The sequence below is a fragment of the Haliaeetus leucocephalus genome, unplaced genomic scaffold (assembly GCF_000737465.1).
Source record: "Haliaeetus leucocephalus isolate CR32 unplaced genomic scaffold, Haliaeetus_leucocephalus-4.0 Scaffold13, whole genome shotgun sequence".
Taxonomy (NCBI): domain Eukaryota; kingdom Metazoa; phylum Chordata; class Aves; order Accipitriformes; family Accipitridae; genus Haliaeetus; species Haliaeetus leucocephalus.
In genome coordinates this window covers 2,547,858-2,562,317 of record NW_010972449.1, presented here as the reverse complement: position 1 = coordinate 2,562,317, position 14,460 = coordinate 2,547,858, and the positions used below count along the sequence as shown (strand labels likewise).

At 39.3% G+C, this 14,460-nt stretch overlaps 1 protein-coding gene across 4 annotated transcripts in view; it reads right to left on the bottom strand.

The window, feature by feature from the left end:
• Positions 1 to 14,460, bottom strand: part of LOC104836302 (E3 ubiquitin-protein ligase RNF185) — a 46,665-nt gene that overhangs the window by 31,969 nt on the left and 236 nt on the right. Inside the window, exons 1-7 of one of the 4 annotated variants that reach the window (XM_010574862.1) lie at positions 14,238 to 14,379; positions 8,966 to 9,197; positions 7,368 to 7,386; positions 6,601 to 6,713; positions 6,003 to 6,057; positions 3,921 to 4,038; positions 2,409 to 2,701 (exon numbers count right to left, since the gene is read on the bottom strand). In XM_010574862.1, coding sequence (XP_010573164.1) covers positions 2,604 to 2,701; positions 3,921 to 4,038; positions 6,003 to 6,057; positions 6,601 to 6,713; positions 7,368 to 7,386; positions 8,966 to 9,147 — 585 coding nt within the window. In that variant the 5' untranslated portion in view covers positions 9,148 to 9,197; positions 14,238 to 14,379 and the 3' untranslated portion in view covers positions 2,409 to 2,603. Of the gene's footprint in view, positions 1 to 2,408; positions 2,702 to 3,920; positions 4,039 to 6,002; positions 6,058 to 6,600; positions 6,714 to 7,367; positions 7,387 to 8,965; positions 9,198 to 14,237; positions 14,380 to 14,460 lie in introns of those variants that run through there. The other 3 variants (XM_010574808.1, XM_010574817.1, XM_010574825.1) reach the window with 3 other exon arrangements.

Sequence of the window (14,460 nt, the reverse complement as noted above, 5' to 3'; positions counted from 1 at the left end):
CCCCGCCGCTTCCCGAGGCACGCACCAGCGACGGATTCCTCGTCCTGGATGTAGGGGCCTGGGCCAGCGCTTCACCTCAGTCCGTCCGCGAAGCGCAAAGGAAGGGTGGCGCACGCCGGTCAATGTAAAACCATTTTTTAATTCTAAATCACTTTCACAACAGTGAAAATTAGTGAACAGTAATGGTAATGCACTAAACAAGCCATTACGGGCTGTGTGCAGTCTGAGTACAAGGAAGGGAAGTGGTACGATACAAAAAAGCACACCAAGAAAAAGGTAGGAATGAAAGCGTTAACACTTTTAGACTATTTCATTTTTGGATTGCCAGAAAATAAGGAGACTCAGTCATGTTTCTGCAGCCACCTCCGTCTAAATCCATTATGTCTCTCACCAACAGATGAAAAAAAAACCCAAGTCATTAAAATTCTGTATTTTAAAACATAAATGTTAGTTAAATCAGTTTCAATACCTCTTGAACCTATTACAGTCACCTTAATGTCCTCTTTATCAGAAAAAGGCTTTAAAGGGATACCCTACTCCTCCCTGGATAACCTCTGCTCTTAGCATCGAGTTTCTTATACAAAAAGGAGAAGGAAAACCATCCCTTCTACTATGACATGAACTTTCCCTTTTCATCAGCAGGTGGTGCTGCCTGCTCATGAAAGGAAGTCAAAGCTGCGACGTTGTACTACAGCCAGTTGCTTCTAAGAATGCAATAAATAGCCTTTCTCCTAGAAAGGGACCTACCTAGTTACGAAGTTACGCACTTGAGAAGAACCATATGCAGAAGAAGTTAAGCTTCTCGAAAGTGTCACACAACAAAAGTTGAAGCACCACTTCAACTATTTGTAGTTGAGCAATATATTCTGCCAGATTATCATCAAGTCAGGTATGAATTTGGCAAAACACTGCAGAAGCTTTGCAACATTCTACTTGCCAGATGGAATTCTGGAGGTAGGCAAGTTAAACTTCAGTCATCCTCTGTCTTGATAGTAAAAGTGAACAGTTTATAATTACATAAATAAGCTCCTACAACAATTAATTAACGTGTCCTGGCCAGGAACCTCATCCATACACTAGAAAAACCCTAGCTATTGAAACAAAATTTCTATGAGTTCATTTGTTTTGTCAGTTGTCTGTCTATTGCCAGGGGAGTCACAATATTGATCTTGCAGGAAATCATTATGACTATCAGTGATCTGAATCAAAATAATCTAAAAACAATAAGAGAAAAAAAATGGAATTGCCTAGTCAGAGAAATACAAAAACTGTTCATCTTGCTAGGGAATCTCTCGTATCTGCTGTTCTGAAGGAATCTACACAAATACATCAGGAGTACTCTTTAAAGCTGTATACCCAACAGGATTCCAAAAGGGCTACAGAGTGCTCACCTTCTGAAATATTTTCCCCTCAGCACATAAATGGTTGTGGTCTCCTCCAGCACTTCAAATTAATATCTTTGGTAGATACCGCAGAGACTCTTGCACTATAGCCATTCTGCTGTGGCATGGAGTAGCTGTATGCACCCGTAGAGAGCAGCTCTTCCAAACGTTTCCTACTGTGGCACGTGCTAGCAAAGGCAGGATCTCATTTTTCCTCCTGTATAATTTTACAGTATGGCAAGTTTAACCTCAAAACTCACATAAAGATGTCTTTTGTTCCTCTCCCCAAACAAGCTGATCTCAGATCTGTAATAGGATTTTATTTGGAGTACATGACCTTCCGTAGAAAGTCTCAAAGCCTTGGGAAGAATAAATGTAGCTACAGTGACAAGGTTGTGAGGGGATTATCCGTAAGTGCAGCCACAGGCTGCTGCGCAGAACCAAGGAAGACAACACTGTTTTGTCAGTGAGGAACTGGGCTGGGTGAGGCAGACAGGTGCATCGTACTGTTCGGCAACCCCACCCAGCTCCACAACGAGAGAATCTTCCAGTGTCTGGCTCCAGCAAATTCAGGCTATAAAAAATTGCAGCATAAATTTGTATCCCTTCTTCTAACAGCCATTAGAATCACTTCAGGAGGGGTTTTCCATCACGCCGACAAATAACAGCAAGAAAAGAAACCAGTCTCCAAACCTGGTTCCACTTGCATCACGTGCTGTGCCTAAAGAGTCTCAGCAGTGCTGCAGATCACTTCCTGAAGAAGGCTGGATGTTGATGTGAAGACATTAAATAACATCCGCAGCTCCAGCAGATCCATCATGGTTACCAAGCATGAGATACTGATCACACTGCAGAAGTTTCCTTACCTGCCCAGTCTACCTTGGGGCAACTGTCTTTCACATAAACCTGGTGTCACTGATTGGCACAGGATTTCAAAGCAGCACTCCTTTTAGGAGCGGAGCTCAAAGCTAGGCCCATAGTTTGCAGCAGGAACCTGTTGTACAAGATAGCCGAGCTGAAATACGCTTTTTAACCGATGTTTAATTTCCAACTCTGGTGCAAAATGCGAGATTCCTCGTTGTGCTGTGGTATGACCAATTCCTGAGGCCCATAGTTAGCTACGGAACCAGACACCAAGAGGTTTAAAATGGGATGGGGATGCAGTTTGTAACTGTTTCAGTAGCCTTGTTGGCCATGAATATACAGAATAATGGAAAAGACTTATGCAATCAACAGCCAGAACATTATCACCAGAGCCACAAACAGGAAAAGGCGGGATAGGAACTGCTCGTCCACATATTGAGGAGTCCCTGGAACAGCTGGAAAACAAGAAGTAAAAAAAACAAAACCAGTTCAGCTCCTTCCTCTTCTCCAGAATCATGTATATTCTGAACGCAGTACATTCATAAATTGAAAAATATGTAAGGAATCTACTTAGTGAGAAACTGTTGCTATTTCCTACCCTCAGACTGGCCAGCCATACTAGAAGATCGGAAGGAGGACAAGCATCAGCTCCCTGAAGCAGCACTTGTGGTAAACCTGCTCATGACTAATAGCAGCAGGCAGCTCCAAGTGCTAGAGTACACGCAGCTCTGCTTGGAGTACTTCTGGGAACAGTGCTGAGCCAAGTTCACTGCTTAGTTCACTGTTGACTGCTGAGCTAAGTTCACTGTTTCCATCCTAAGGAACTTTACCACCTGTGCCTGAGCACTCCTGCCCATCAAGGTGAAACATGCCTGAATAAGGAAATGGTAAAACGGTCAAAACTGCATGTGTAGCCTTGACCAAGAGAACTACTGTAAAACACACAAGCTCTAAAGCTCAAGCCATGCCTTTCTGGAACTGCTGTATTGAATCCACAGATGAAAAGCAGATAAAGGAGTTGGTTACATTATGGCTGTTACAACAGCACATATTTACATATTCCTTAGCTTAGTCACACCTCCACACAAATTTTCAGTGGACACTGAAGTATAGTTAATAGGCAAGTTAATTCGACCCAAGGACAGCACAGGTCATTGGCAACACAGGCGTGACATGAAGAATGTACACCAGTTTAAACTTTTCCTTCTCATCTTTCAGGAAATGGTCCTTTCCTGCTGTTTTCAAAATATGGGTCTCCTTCATACACCCCTACTGACTCCTTTTTATTATTATTAGAAACTCTAGTCCAATTTGTCTCATTTTTTCAAAGGGAGTCTGCTGGAGTACCAGAGGAGACATCTGAATTAAAAGGGAGAAGCCTCCAGTGCCACCATCCCTCTCCAGTTCTACTGTCCTCTCAGGAGGGCCTTCAGCAAATCACAGGGAAGTAACAAACTTGCTTCTTCTATAAGCAGTTGTACAAAACATGTAAACCATAGACTATGTTCTCTACCGGATGTTTTCCCTCATTTTGTGTTTCTAGTTACAACAGTGACTTACTTTACTGTTCAGAAAGTTTTGTCGTTTAGCAGGCTATTTGTTTAAAAGTTACAAGGGAGTTTGTAAAACATCTGTTTGTGACAGGACCCTCGGAGAAGATAGAATGCATGGTACCTGGAGGAGGTCGCCCATCGTTTATGTTGAAAGCTGTTGCAAATATACCAAAGGGAAACGCCCCAATGCCGAATGACATTTGGAAGCCACCATCCCCAAACCCAAAGCCCTGGAATCCCTGCAGAGAACAAAGCAACAGAAGAGAAAAAAAGGTACCAATCATTTAAAGCCTATTTCAGAATATTTTGTAAATGCGCAGACATTCCCTCTCACTGGCTTTCCTACAGCTGTAGTATCATGCTGTCTGGCAACTTTCAGTCTGCCCACTATTGATAAATACTTTCTTAGTTCTCTTGGTTTTAAAATGTTTCGCACAGTAGCAGACTCACCAGAGCAACCCAAAAGTCTGAGAAAATTAAAACTAGGAACAACAGTTCTTGCTTGAAGGCCACAAATTAATAAAAGCGTTTCTGTAACGTTTCTCAACTTAAAATAGTATATATCTGACAATATATCAAAATCAACATTACCAATTCTATTTAGAATGTCTTAACAATATATTAATAATTCTGTATTAATAGTTATTAGCCATATAACTATAAGAAAGGCATTGTAAAAAAATAATATCCATTGATTTTCATGATACATGTGCATCATTTAAACATTCAGTAAAGTGGTAAGTGCGATGCATAGAGCATTATAGAGAAGAACAGTACAAAAAAAAATTACTAGGGGGACTCTAATTAAGGTGGCAGATAAAGTCATCTGGGGCAGGAATGCAAGACATAAGGAAAGGAGGAAAAAAGGAAGAGTTACAATGCAACAACATTGACCCCTATGGGATTCAGACTAAAATACCATATCAAGTCAAAAGCTCAATCTTCTGAATCAAGATTAATTCTACTGTATAAAAGCAGTGTACTATTTGAGACCCAACTGTATATGAATCTAAGTAGTTGCGTCATGTTTGAAAACTGTGGAGAGCTCACAGTTGCCATGTTCAGCAATCCAGCAAACTGTCCTCTTGTCTCAGAATTAAAACAGGGCTACCAATTCTGAAAAACTCTCTGGTCTATCACCTCCAAACAGTGGGAGGACAAAGATGATTTCACTCATGTAATAAAAGCCAGACATTTCTGGGTTGATCCTTGATTTGAGGAGTTAGTCTTTTAACTATGACTCCTCTCAAGGATTTTGCCATTAACTATCAGGGACAGCAAAGCACTCTGCATGGCAGGTCCTGCACCTGTAGGAAACAGGAGGGCAGCATCACTACTGCTGTGTCTTCATACCAGATTCCTCTGACTTATAGCAGCACCAGCTAAAAGGTTCAAACGAGGTACAGCAGCTGATTTAATAAGAAGGCAACTCCCTAGCAAGAGAGAACAACTGAGCTCCCAATACATTCAATACAGAAATGTTCCTTAATCACACCCAGTGGAGTTGTTTGCTTGAAGCATAAGGTATACAAATGCTCTCCAAGGACCCCAGGCTGAGTTACATGGAAATAGGCAATTGTTTCATCAGGTCATGCTCGCTGCCATCATGCTAAAGAACGCTGTGGTCTGCCCCACATCTGTTCAGCCTATGCCAGCTGCTGTTTACATTCACTCTATGTAATCTCCTCAACAAAACCACAGATCCCTCTTCAAATTAGTATGTATCCAACAGACATCTACATTCTTTTGCTCGTAATGCCGTGGTACAGTAACATCCCATGGAAATGCTAGACGCAGGTGTCCATGCCAAAAAAGTAAGTTTTCACATGGATTATATATTTCCATGACAGGTATAGTCTGACAGAAATATACTTCCACAAAGAATTTTCAAAGCAAATTGTTCCTTGTATTTATATATGGAGAACAATTAAGCATGAAGAGCATTTCCAGTGATGCCACACAGGGCTTTTTTCACGATTCAAGTTAGCCTATTCTTTGGGATGCTAAAGAGGACTATAGGAATGGAGTTTTCTGCCACACCGCAGCTATCAACTATTCATGAACAACCTACTGGGGACGAGCAAGAAACGTAAGCTATAGGGTCCTCACACAGGATCTCAGGTACATATTATATCCTCCAGGATGAATAAATACCACGATCAGTAAAAACAACTTAGCTGCTTCAGCTTGTTTTTTCACGTACCCCTCTGTTCTCTGGTTCAGGTCTCTGTCCTTGGGGTCGTGGCGGAGTTTTCTCTCTGCAGGAAGTTGTGAAATTAGCTCAAGTGCAAGGACACATGACAATAGTATCTGCAATAGCCTGGCTAATAAAACAGAACAAACACAGAACATGTTCTCACAGGGCCATGCTGCAGCAGAACTGGAGGTAGCATGTGAACAAGTGGACCACCCAGCTTATGAACCTTCAGCATCACATCGCTGAATTAAGATACTGCACATTTGAATAACAAAGTCCCATTGCAAAGGCTAGAAACTGAGGACATTAATATGTTATATAAGCTTCTCCAGTCAGATAACATTCTGTGCAACCTGCCACGTGTAACTGATAATTAACACCCAATCCCAATTAAAATAAATTGCCAGTTGAACACAAAATAAGGTGTGCAAACCCAGGCCCTGAAAAAGCCAGAAATATTTGACAGAAACGTCAGTTCTATCTATCTTTTGACAAAGTATTTCAAATCGTGAATCCAGCATTTTTGATAGTTTCATCTTAAGACCTTAAACTAAAGTTTCATCTTTAGTTTTCACACAAAAACAGTTGTATTTAGATTTCTTACCTGGGGTCCTGTTGCCCAGTGCTACCTCTTCCATACAGAGGAATAACTTTATCTCGACTGATTCCTGCTTTGCATACAGGACACACTTGTCTGTTTGGCCTGGTCTCTAGCCACTAAAAGAAAGGAGATTATAAGAAAACTAATAAAAGACCATGAAAACAACAACATGCAAACCTCATTTGCAGTCAGGCAGAGAGGCTTTAGCAATTTCTCAGAAAGCCATGAAGCAAAATATTTTAATAACTGCCAAACACTCTCCAAAGTGGAGTTAGCATTTTGGCTGTTGTTCTGCTACAATCCACTTGCCGATGTGTACACATTCAGAACTGCAATCGGAGTAAAATATGAAGAAATAAACAGTATCAACGGTCCTGCATAGGCCAAGGTTTAGCGTAGATACCCTCCTTTCATCTATCTTTTCTATAATTGTACCACAACGTAAAACACTACATATGCAAAGAGAAGTACACTTCGCACTTCAGCCTGCAAACTAAACCCCTGTTAACTGCCTACAGTTATTCTACCAAAACTGGGAATACTCAGTGTTTAAGCAACTCAGAAGTGGGAGGCAAGTGGAACAGAACCTAAGTTTTCTTTTGCTGAAAGAGCAGATTGCAAGGTGTTGCGCATGAAGTTGCATTAGCACACTGCAGTTGCCCTGCAGAGAAAGAAGCGCATTTGAAAAGAGGGGGATACTCCAGAGAACCAAGGGCTTTATTGAGTAACAGCAGCTGATGAAAGACAAAGTAAAAGGAAACCTGTCTTACCTGGTGTAAACAAGGCCAACTGCAAGCATTCCCAGGACAATTTGTTCACAGGCAGAAAAAGAGGGGAAAATGGAATTAGTTACCGACAACTCGATCCAACAGATGTATAATGTATACCACAGAGAGCACAGCTTGGAGACAACAATCCTGGAATCCAGCTGGGCCAGTTCCATAACCTCCCATTAAAATAATTTTTGAAAGCACAGCCAAAGACCGATCTCCACTGGTCTTTTCAGGTTATGCAATCTAACTAAGTTGCTAACGTGATTCTCTGCATATCACCTTTGATTCCTGGGTCCTCATCCATATCAAAGGCCCATACGGAGGCTTAATTAATCTTAGTGTTGACTGTACAGATTTTCTCTTCTGATACCATGAAAAGATATCCCTGAGCTAAGATGTAAATGAGGAAGATGTCAGTAATGAGACTTCAGAATCTTAACAGAAGTCACACACATTTAGCTAAAACATTGGCCGCATTCACAGAATCATGGAATAATTCAGGCTGGACAGTACCTCAGGTGGCCTCTAGTCCAACCTGATGCTCAGAGCAGGGTCAGCTATTCAGATCAGACCCAATTGCTCAGGGCAGAGAAATTCCCATTATACAGAACTACTCTTAAGATTAAATTAATACAGCAACTTAAAAAGGATCAAACAAGCAAGCTACGAGATAAAACTGCTGAGCTGCCATCTGCTTTCAAAGCGGTCTTGAGAACACTATTCAGTCAAGATACATGCTATTTTATCTTAACATGCCATCAGCAAGTGATTTTCCATCTCCTCCTAAAATAAAACCCTGGATTTTCAGATGTTACATACATTTACACAGAAAAGAAATGCTCTTTTAGGTCCCTTTTTATTAAAGAGCATAACTTAGCCTACTGTGCAAAATAAACCAAAAAAAACCCACATTTGGCCATGTCAATCCTTAATAACTTCTTAACGTTCAAGAAAGAATATATTCTAGACCAAGTTACTCAAATAAGAAATGCTGCACGCTTATTGTATTTGTGTGGTACATTCCCAGGTCAGATCAAAGAACTGAAAAGTTAGTATTACAACTGCAGTGCCATGGGAAAAGAGAAATAGCCCACATGTAAAAGCTTGTTATATAACTTTTTTTTTTTTAATGGTTTCAAAGGGAAAAAGAGCAAACTTGCAGCAAGTATGAAAACTACAATTTGGTCTTCAAACCTAGTTTCAGATGCAGGTTTGGGTATGCATAGGTTAGAAAGGAATTTCAGTCTGAACAAGATATCTATGCTAGACCAGACAGCACAGATAAAATAACACACATAACCAAGCAGTACCAATGAACACTGAACTGTCTATGTGGGGCTGCTTTTTTGTTTGCTTTTACAAAATAATCAAAAAATACAGGAAGTTTAAGATGCAAGAAACCCAATCCCTGAAACATGAGCAAAGAAAAACAGTTGAGGGGCAAAACCAAACTGCTCCTAAACCAAAACCATGGTCCTCACTCATTTTATACAAGACATTTTATTTGACATCTAGAATTATAAAAATTATAGGCTTTTATGTGATCAGAGAGGTATATGGTGTTCTGGTTTATCTGTGGGGGCTTGAGTACTTACCAGAAGAGATGTCCACACAAGCTGATAACTGCATCCTTGGCAGTGTCTAAACATATGTTACATTCAAAAGTGTTGTCCTGATTAGCATTGTCCCCAGCACCATTACTGCTACTGCTGCCACTGGTCCCTCCAGTACTGGAGTTCTTTGTTGATGTAGAAGTTGTGGGTCCTTTGCTTGCCATCCTCAAGAGCTACCCAGACACAAGGTTGAGAAAATTTTCCTGTTGGAATCCTAGCAGTAAGAAAGAGAAAAAAAAAATAAAAACAAACCCCAAATAACTTCTTGGCATTATAACATTGCATTTTTGTCCTGTTCCAAACTGGTAGTGATTTATCTAAGCAGCACTTGAATCCTATTGTTGATGGTTTTAGTTTAACATAGCCAAGAGGGATCTTTTTTTAGAAACTAAGCTACTTTAAAGTCCTGTAGTATGACCTGGCTGATACATGACCTGTATTTTAAAGTTACTGATAAGCAACTGAGATTCACAACCAAAACAAAACCATCCTTTTTTTCTCATAAATGCTACTTGTTATGAGAAGAATGAGCTCACCTATTGATACATGCTCTTCCAAAAATTCAATACAAGTTATAACTGAGTGCAGTCTGAAAGAGGATTTAATCATGAAGCAATTCACAGTTTGGACAGACTGACTTAGTGCATAGTTTTAAGTTCAATGTTCATTAGTTTGGAATATTAATGATAATAATGGCAAGCAAAGGTGGCTAAGTACTTGATTTGTCTCAGCAGCAGTATATCACTGCTATCACAGCAGCATGTTGATATGACTATCAAACATTTCTAGTACTTTCAAACTATCAAATATTTTTAATCTAGTAGTAATGCAGAAGTACTAAAAATTTTACTTCAATGTGCTTTAATTTTACTTACTTGCTTTCACCTCTCATTAACATCATCATATTTATCAAAGAACACCATTTACTTTATTTCAGTAGCAACAACCTCTACAGTCCAATTCCTTGATATGCAAATTCCACAGTACCTAAAACTTTGAGACTCAGCACAAGGCAGTTACATTTCCAGAAACAAACACTTTTACCAGTACAAGATTTTTAATCCAAGAACTAAGAGAGTTTCAGCAGTAACAGAAATTAATTCACCAAAACAAAAATGTTTAAAATATTCCACTGTGCTTTTCATGAAACTCTGACATCATGTTGCTGCTGCAGGGATATGAATACCTAGATAAGGTTGTGAGAGGGAAACAGGTGATTATCTGAACTTTTCACAAGTGTACAAACAGTTAAGCATTTTAAAAAGGCAGCCTGGATTTTTCAGAAGCTAATGTCTTTGCAAACTTACCCCACAAGCATTAAAGGCTTTCTTTAGTGCTCCCTCTCTGTAGCAGTGCTGAAGCACAGGTGCAGGGCAGCAAAATAAAATCTCAGTATCTCTAGCTGTTATTATCAACAGCTTTTTCATACAATATGATCCCACTGCACAGTCAAGAAAGCTTAATACTCAAGCCTCATGAAGGTATTGCAGCGAAGACACTCAATTACAGCAAGTGAAATATATTTTTGCAGAGCTTTTTCACTCAGTTACATCATTTTGCACAGTGTCCCAGAAGGGCAGCTTTGTATTCACAGATGCTGTACTTTAACATACATTGCTTTCAGCAGTGCTGACTCTTAGCATTTCATACCATGACTTCATTTACACTCAGCAGCAACGCAGCTCATTGCACAAAATTAAAATCCTTGTTAGTTCAAGGCAGATGGAAATGCTGTCAGCCCACAAACTATATGCTAAAGACAGTTGGATTTTTCACACATCTATACTACCAGAATCTTCAGCCTACCTTGCTCAGTAGTTTAACACTTGAAAACTTACCAACTTGGACCTATATATATTTGCTGGGAATTAATATCAAAATAGAGAAAACCTCCTTAAAACTAAGGAGTTCAATGCATTGTAAAAAACACTAGCATCATTTTATGGAATGGGCACAAGAAATGTCTGGCTCATGTATCTTGACATATAACACAAGGGAAGTGTGTAGAAGAGGCAAATAAATTAATTTCTGTGTCCCCAAAACCCAATGTAGAAGAAAAGGTCCCTTTTTCCAAATTAAATTCCATATATTTAACACCAGAAATCTGGAGACTCAGCAAAAAGATTAAATCTGTACCTTCACAAACACCTACTTCAAAAACCCTTAGCTTTTAGTAACTATGAAAAATAAATAAATCATTAAGTTATGAAAAAGGATGATAGAGAAATCCATAGGAATATCAGTAATGAAATGGAATAAAGATGGCTGATAGAAGAAAGATCAAAATGATTGAACACAACAGGCACTGAATCTACTCTCTCCTAGAAGAAGGTAATTCCTTTGTCTGTACTGGGATCCTCTCCTGATTATTTCTCCATAGGCTGATTGGGCCTGATGACCTATTAGGATATAACCAATTTAAAATATCAAAAATATATCAAAAGACAACAGTAAAAATAATCAATCTTATTCTGAAAAGCTTTCTCAAACATTTGCTCTTGTCCATGGAATACCATTTAACATAACTAGGTCTATAACAAGTGCTGTTCAGGTCTGTTCATCTGCAAATCACGCTGCACATACACAAAGAAGCAAGCACAAAACAGCATCCAATGACTAAACCTACAGTTGATAATCATAGTCTGTCACTTGTGAGCATAGTCTGTGAATCCTAACGTAGAAGTTCAACTGCAAATTCAACTTGTTCCAAGTGTAGAACAAGCTCAAAATTTTTGAAATGTCACTTGAACTACTTAAACTCTGAGATAAAACTTTTTAGTGCAAAAAAAACCCAAACAAACAAGTAAACCACAAACTAAAAAATCAACACAACAGGCCAAACCAACACCATTTTCATTTTGATTTAGAGTTCAGAAGGAAGACTGTAAGTACACTAGGGTATAACATGGCTCTTGGGGCTAAGTAAACAGAATTTAGAGATGCCAGTCCAGGTTTGCTAAACCCTTGTCCTTTAGATCAGGTCTCCAAATCAAACCTAGATGCATGATGAGTAACAAACAAAAGAAGTGAAAGGATATAAAAATCAGCTGTGATCTAACTGCAAGCATTCAAAGATCTTCTCTTTTTTCTTTCTTGCTTCTTTGCTCTCCATATATTTACAGGAAAACAGTATCTTTGTTACTTAAAAGCCATCTACATTAGCTGTTTATTTCCTCTAAATCACGACCCCTATGATATCCCAACAGGTTGTTCTGAAAACGACTGAATTACTGACATTTATTACATCCAAGAACCAAGAGTGGCAGCAGATGAATGGTTAAGAAACAACCCATTTTCAAGTAGTCTTCCTAAATAAAAAAAGTCTGGTGGAGTATGAAGAAGATGTGGAAGTGAAGATACGTGTTTAGGGATCCAGCACAAATCCCACTGAGTTGGATAAAGAATAAGCGTGGCTGAAAGAGCTGGTGAAACTGGACCTCCAACAAGCGGATGGCACACTGGGACCTCAAAGCTTCATGACAACTGAGAACACAGGAGGTCCACGAAAGAAGTAAGTGCAGGAAACTGGTAAGGTCTATGTACTGTGTATAAATCTCACTAACAGGCAATAAGAAAGAAATTTACTCAAATACTTTAAAAACTAAATCTATAAATCTAGTGAGAGAAACTGCATGCCAGGAAAACACAAGCCCAATAGCTTGTAAAAGATCATGTTTCTGAACTCAGCAAATGAAAAATTACGCATTTGCCAAAGTACACTGAGCTGACAGTAAAAGTACAAGAGAAACACTTCAAGACAAACTGGGAGAACACCAGGTGAACAATAATTCAACCTGAGAAAGACAGAGGGAATATAAACTAGAAGCTAATGTCATCTGTATGAAACAGTTGTAGAATATATGCTCACAGCGCTACAACATTAGGATGTTTGAAGCATTTACTTTCTAATCTTCTTTCATGAGCAATGAGAAAAAATTCTGACGAGGATATAGGACTCTGGCTAGTTTATTAATAAAACCCAAAGTTTATTCCTCTTTGTGATATCTAATACATAACAATGAAATAAAAAGATGAGCATTGTTAGATGTAAAATTCCACAAGACAGACACTTTTCCATGTATCTTTCCTAATGAATCTTATTTTATCTAGGATTACTGAAATTGAAACAATCTAGTTTGTTTCTGAAACAAGTTCTGACGTAGTTTCTGAACTTCTTGCTGTTTAAATCAAAAGGAAAACTTGTCAGGTTATTTTTCTTATCACTACAGTGACAATGTCATTTTCAGATACATATGACCAATCTTATAAACATTAGAAATTCTATCTAAATCTAAAAATACTGCTCAGAGTTTATATAAACACACACACTCGTAAGTTTAACAAAAACATGATTCTTAACCTATTACAATTGCCTGGACTTCAAGTAAAACGAACAGGTAACCTTAGTTCATGATTGTTGACAGTGCCTAGAAGAAAGTACATTTACTTCTTGACAGTCATTTTTAGATATTCTTGGCAAACACATGACTGAAGTCCCACTGTTAATCATTAAATACACATTTATCTCTCACTACCTTTTTACTCTATTCTGTCCCCCAAACATGTCACATTTTAACACCTCTGAAACATTTTCTGAGTTCATCTTTTCACTTCCTGTAACCTGTACAGCATCATGCACCTGCTTTTTAGTATTACCATAAAGTGGTCCCAACATATACGTTTGTGTGACCATTTAGTCTTGCAAAATCAGCCATTTGCCTTACAGACCAACATGCCCTCGCTTGGCCTCATTTCATTAATTGGGATTCTGCAACACACATCTGTGTCACAGTTGCTGCTTCCAGGACAAGAGCCCTGCTGAAAGGCGGTTTTGGCAACTCTTAAGGATTCAACATACCTCACAAATGCAAGACATTGTGACAAACTATCAAAAAAACCCAAGTAATGAAAGTAATTCTTTTTTTTAACGATTCCATAGAAGTATAATATAGACTCCGAGAAAATGTTGCACAAATCTTCAGAGAAAGATTTCTATCCTCTTGCCTTGTAAAGTCCAAAGGAAAAAAAAAAAAAAAAAAGGAAATTGATATAACCAGTTGGGTAATACTGCCTGAGCATTTTCCTGGTTTGGAGTGTTATGTAAAACATTAAGTGTCCTGAAGTGGGCTAACCTGGTTAGCAGCAAAATAAAATAAAATAGTTCTGATGTGGTTTAAGAAGTAATAAGCAATTCCCGACAGAAAAAAAAAAAAAACAATGGCACGTACCAAAAGCTAATACTTTACGACCATACCTAGAGCGAGACATTTATCTAAGGCGAAGCAGGCGCTCCTCCTCGCAGAGGGTTTCAGCTTTGCCGCAGAGAGAGGGGGACCAGGCACCAGCAAGCCGCTAAAAACGGGGATTTCGGGGGAAAACCCTCGCAGGCGGCGCCGGGCCCTGCGCGCCGCGGCGGCGTCGAACCGCCGGCCGGAGCTCCGGCAAGCGAGGGCGGCACACACCGGGCCTGCCGGGGG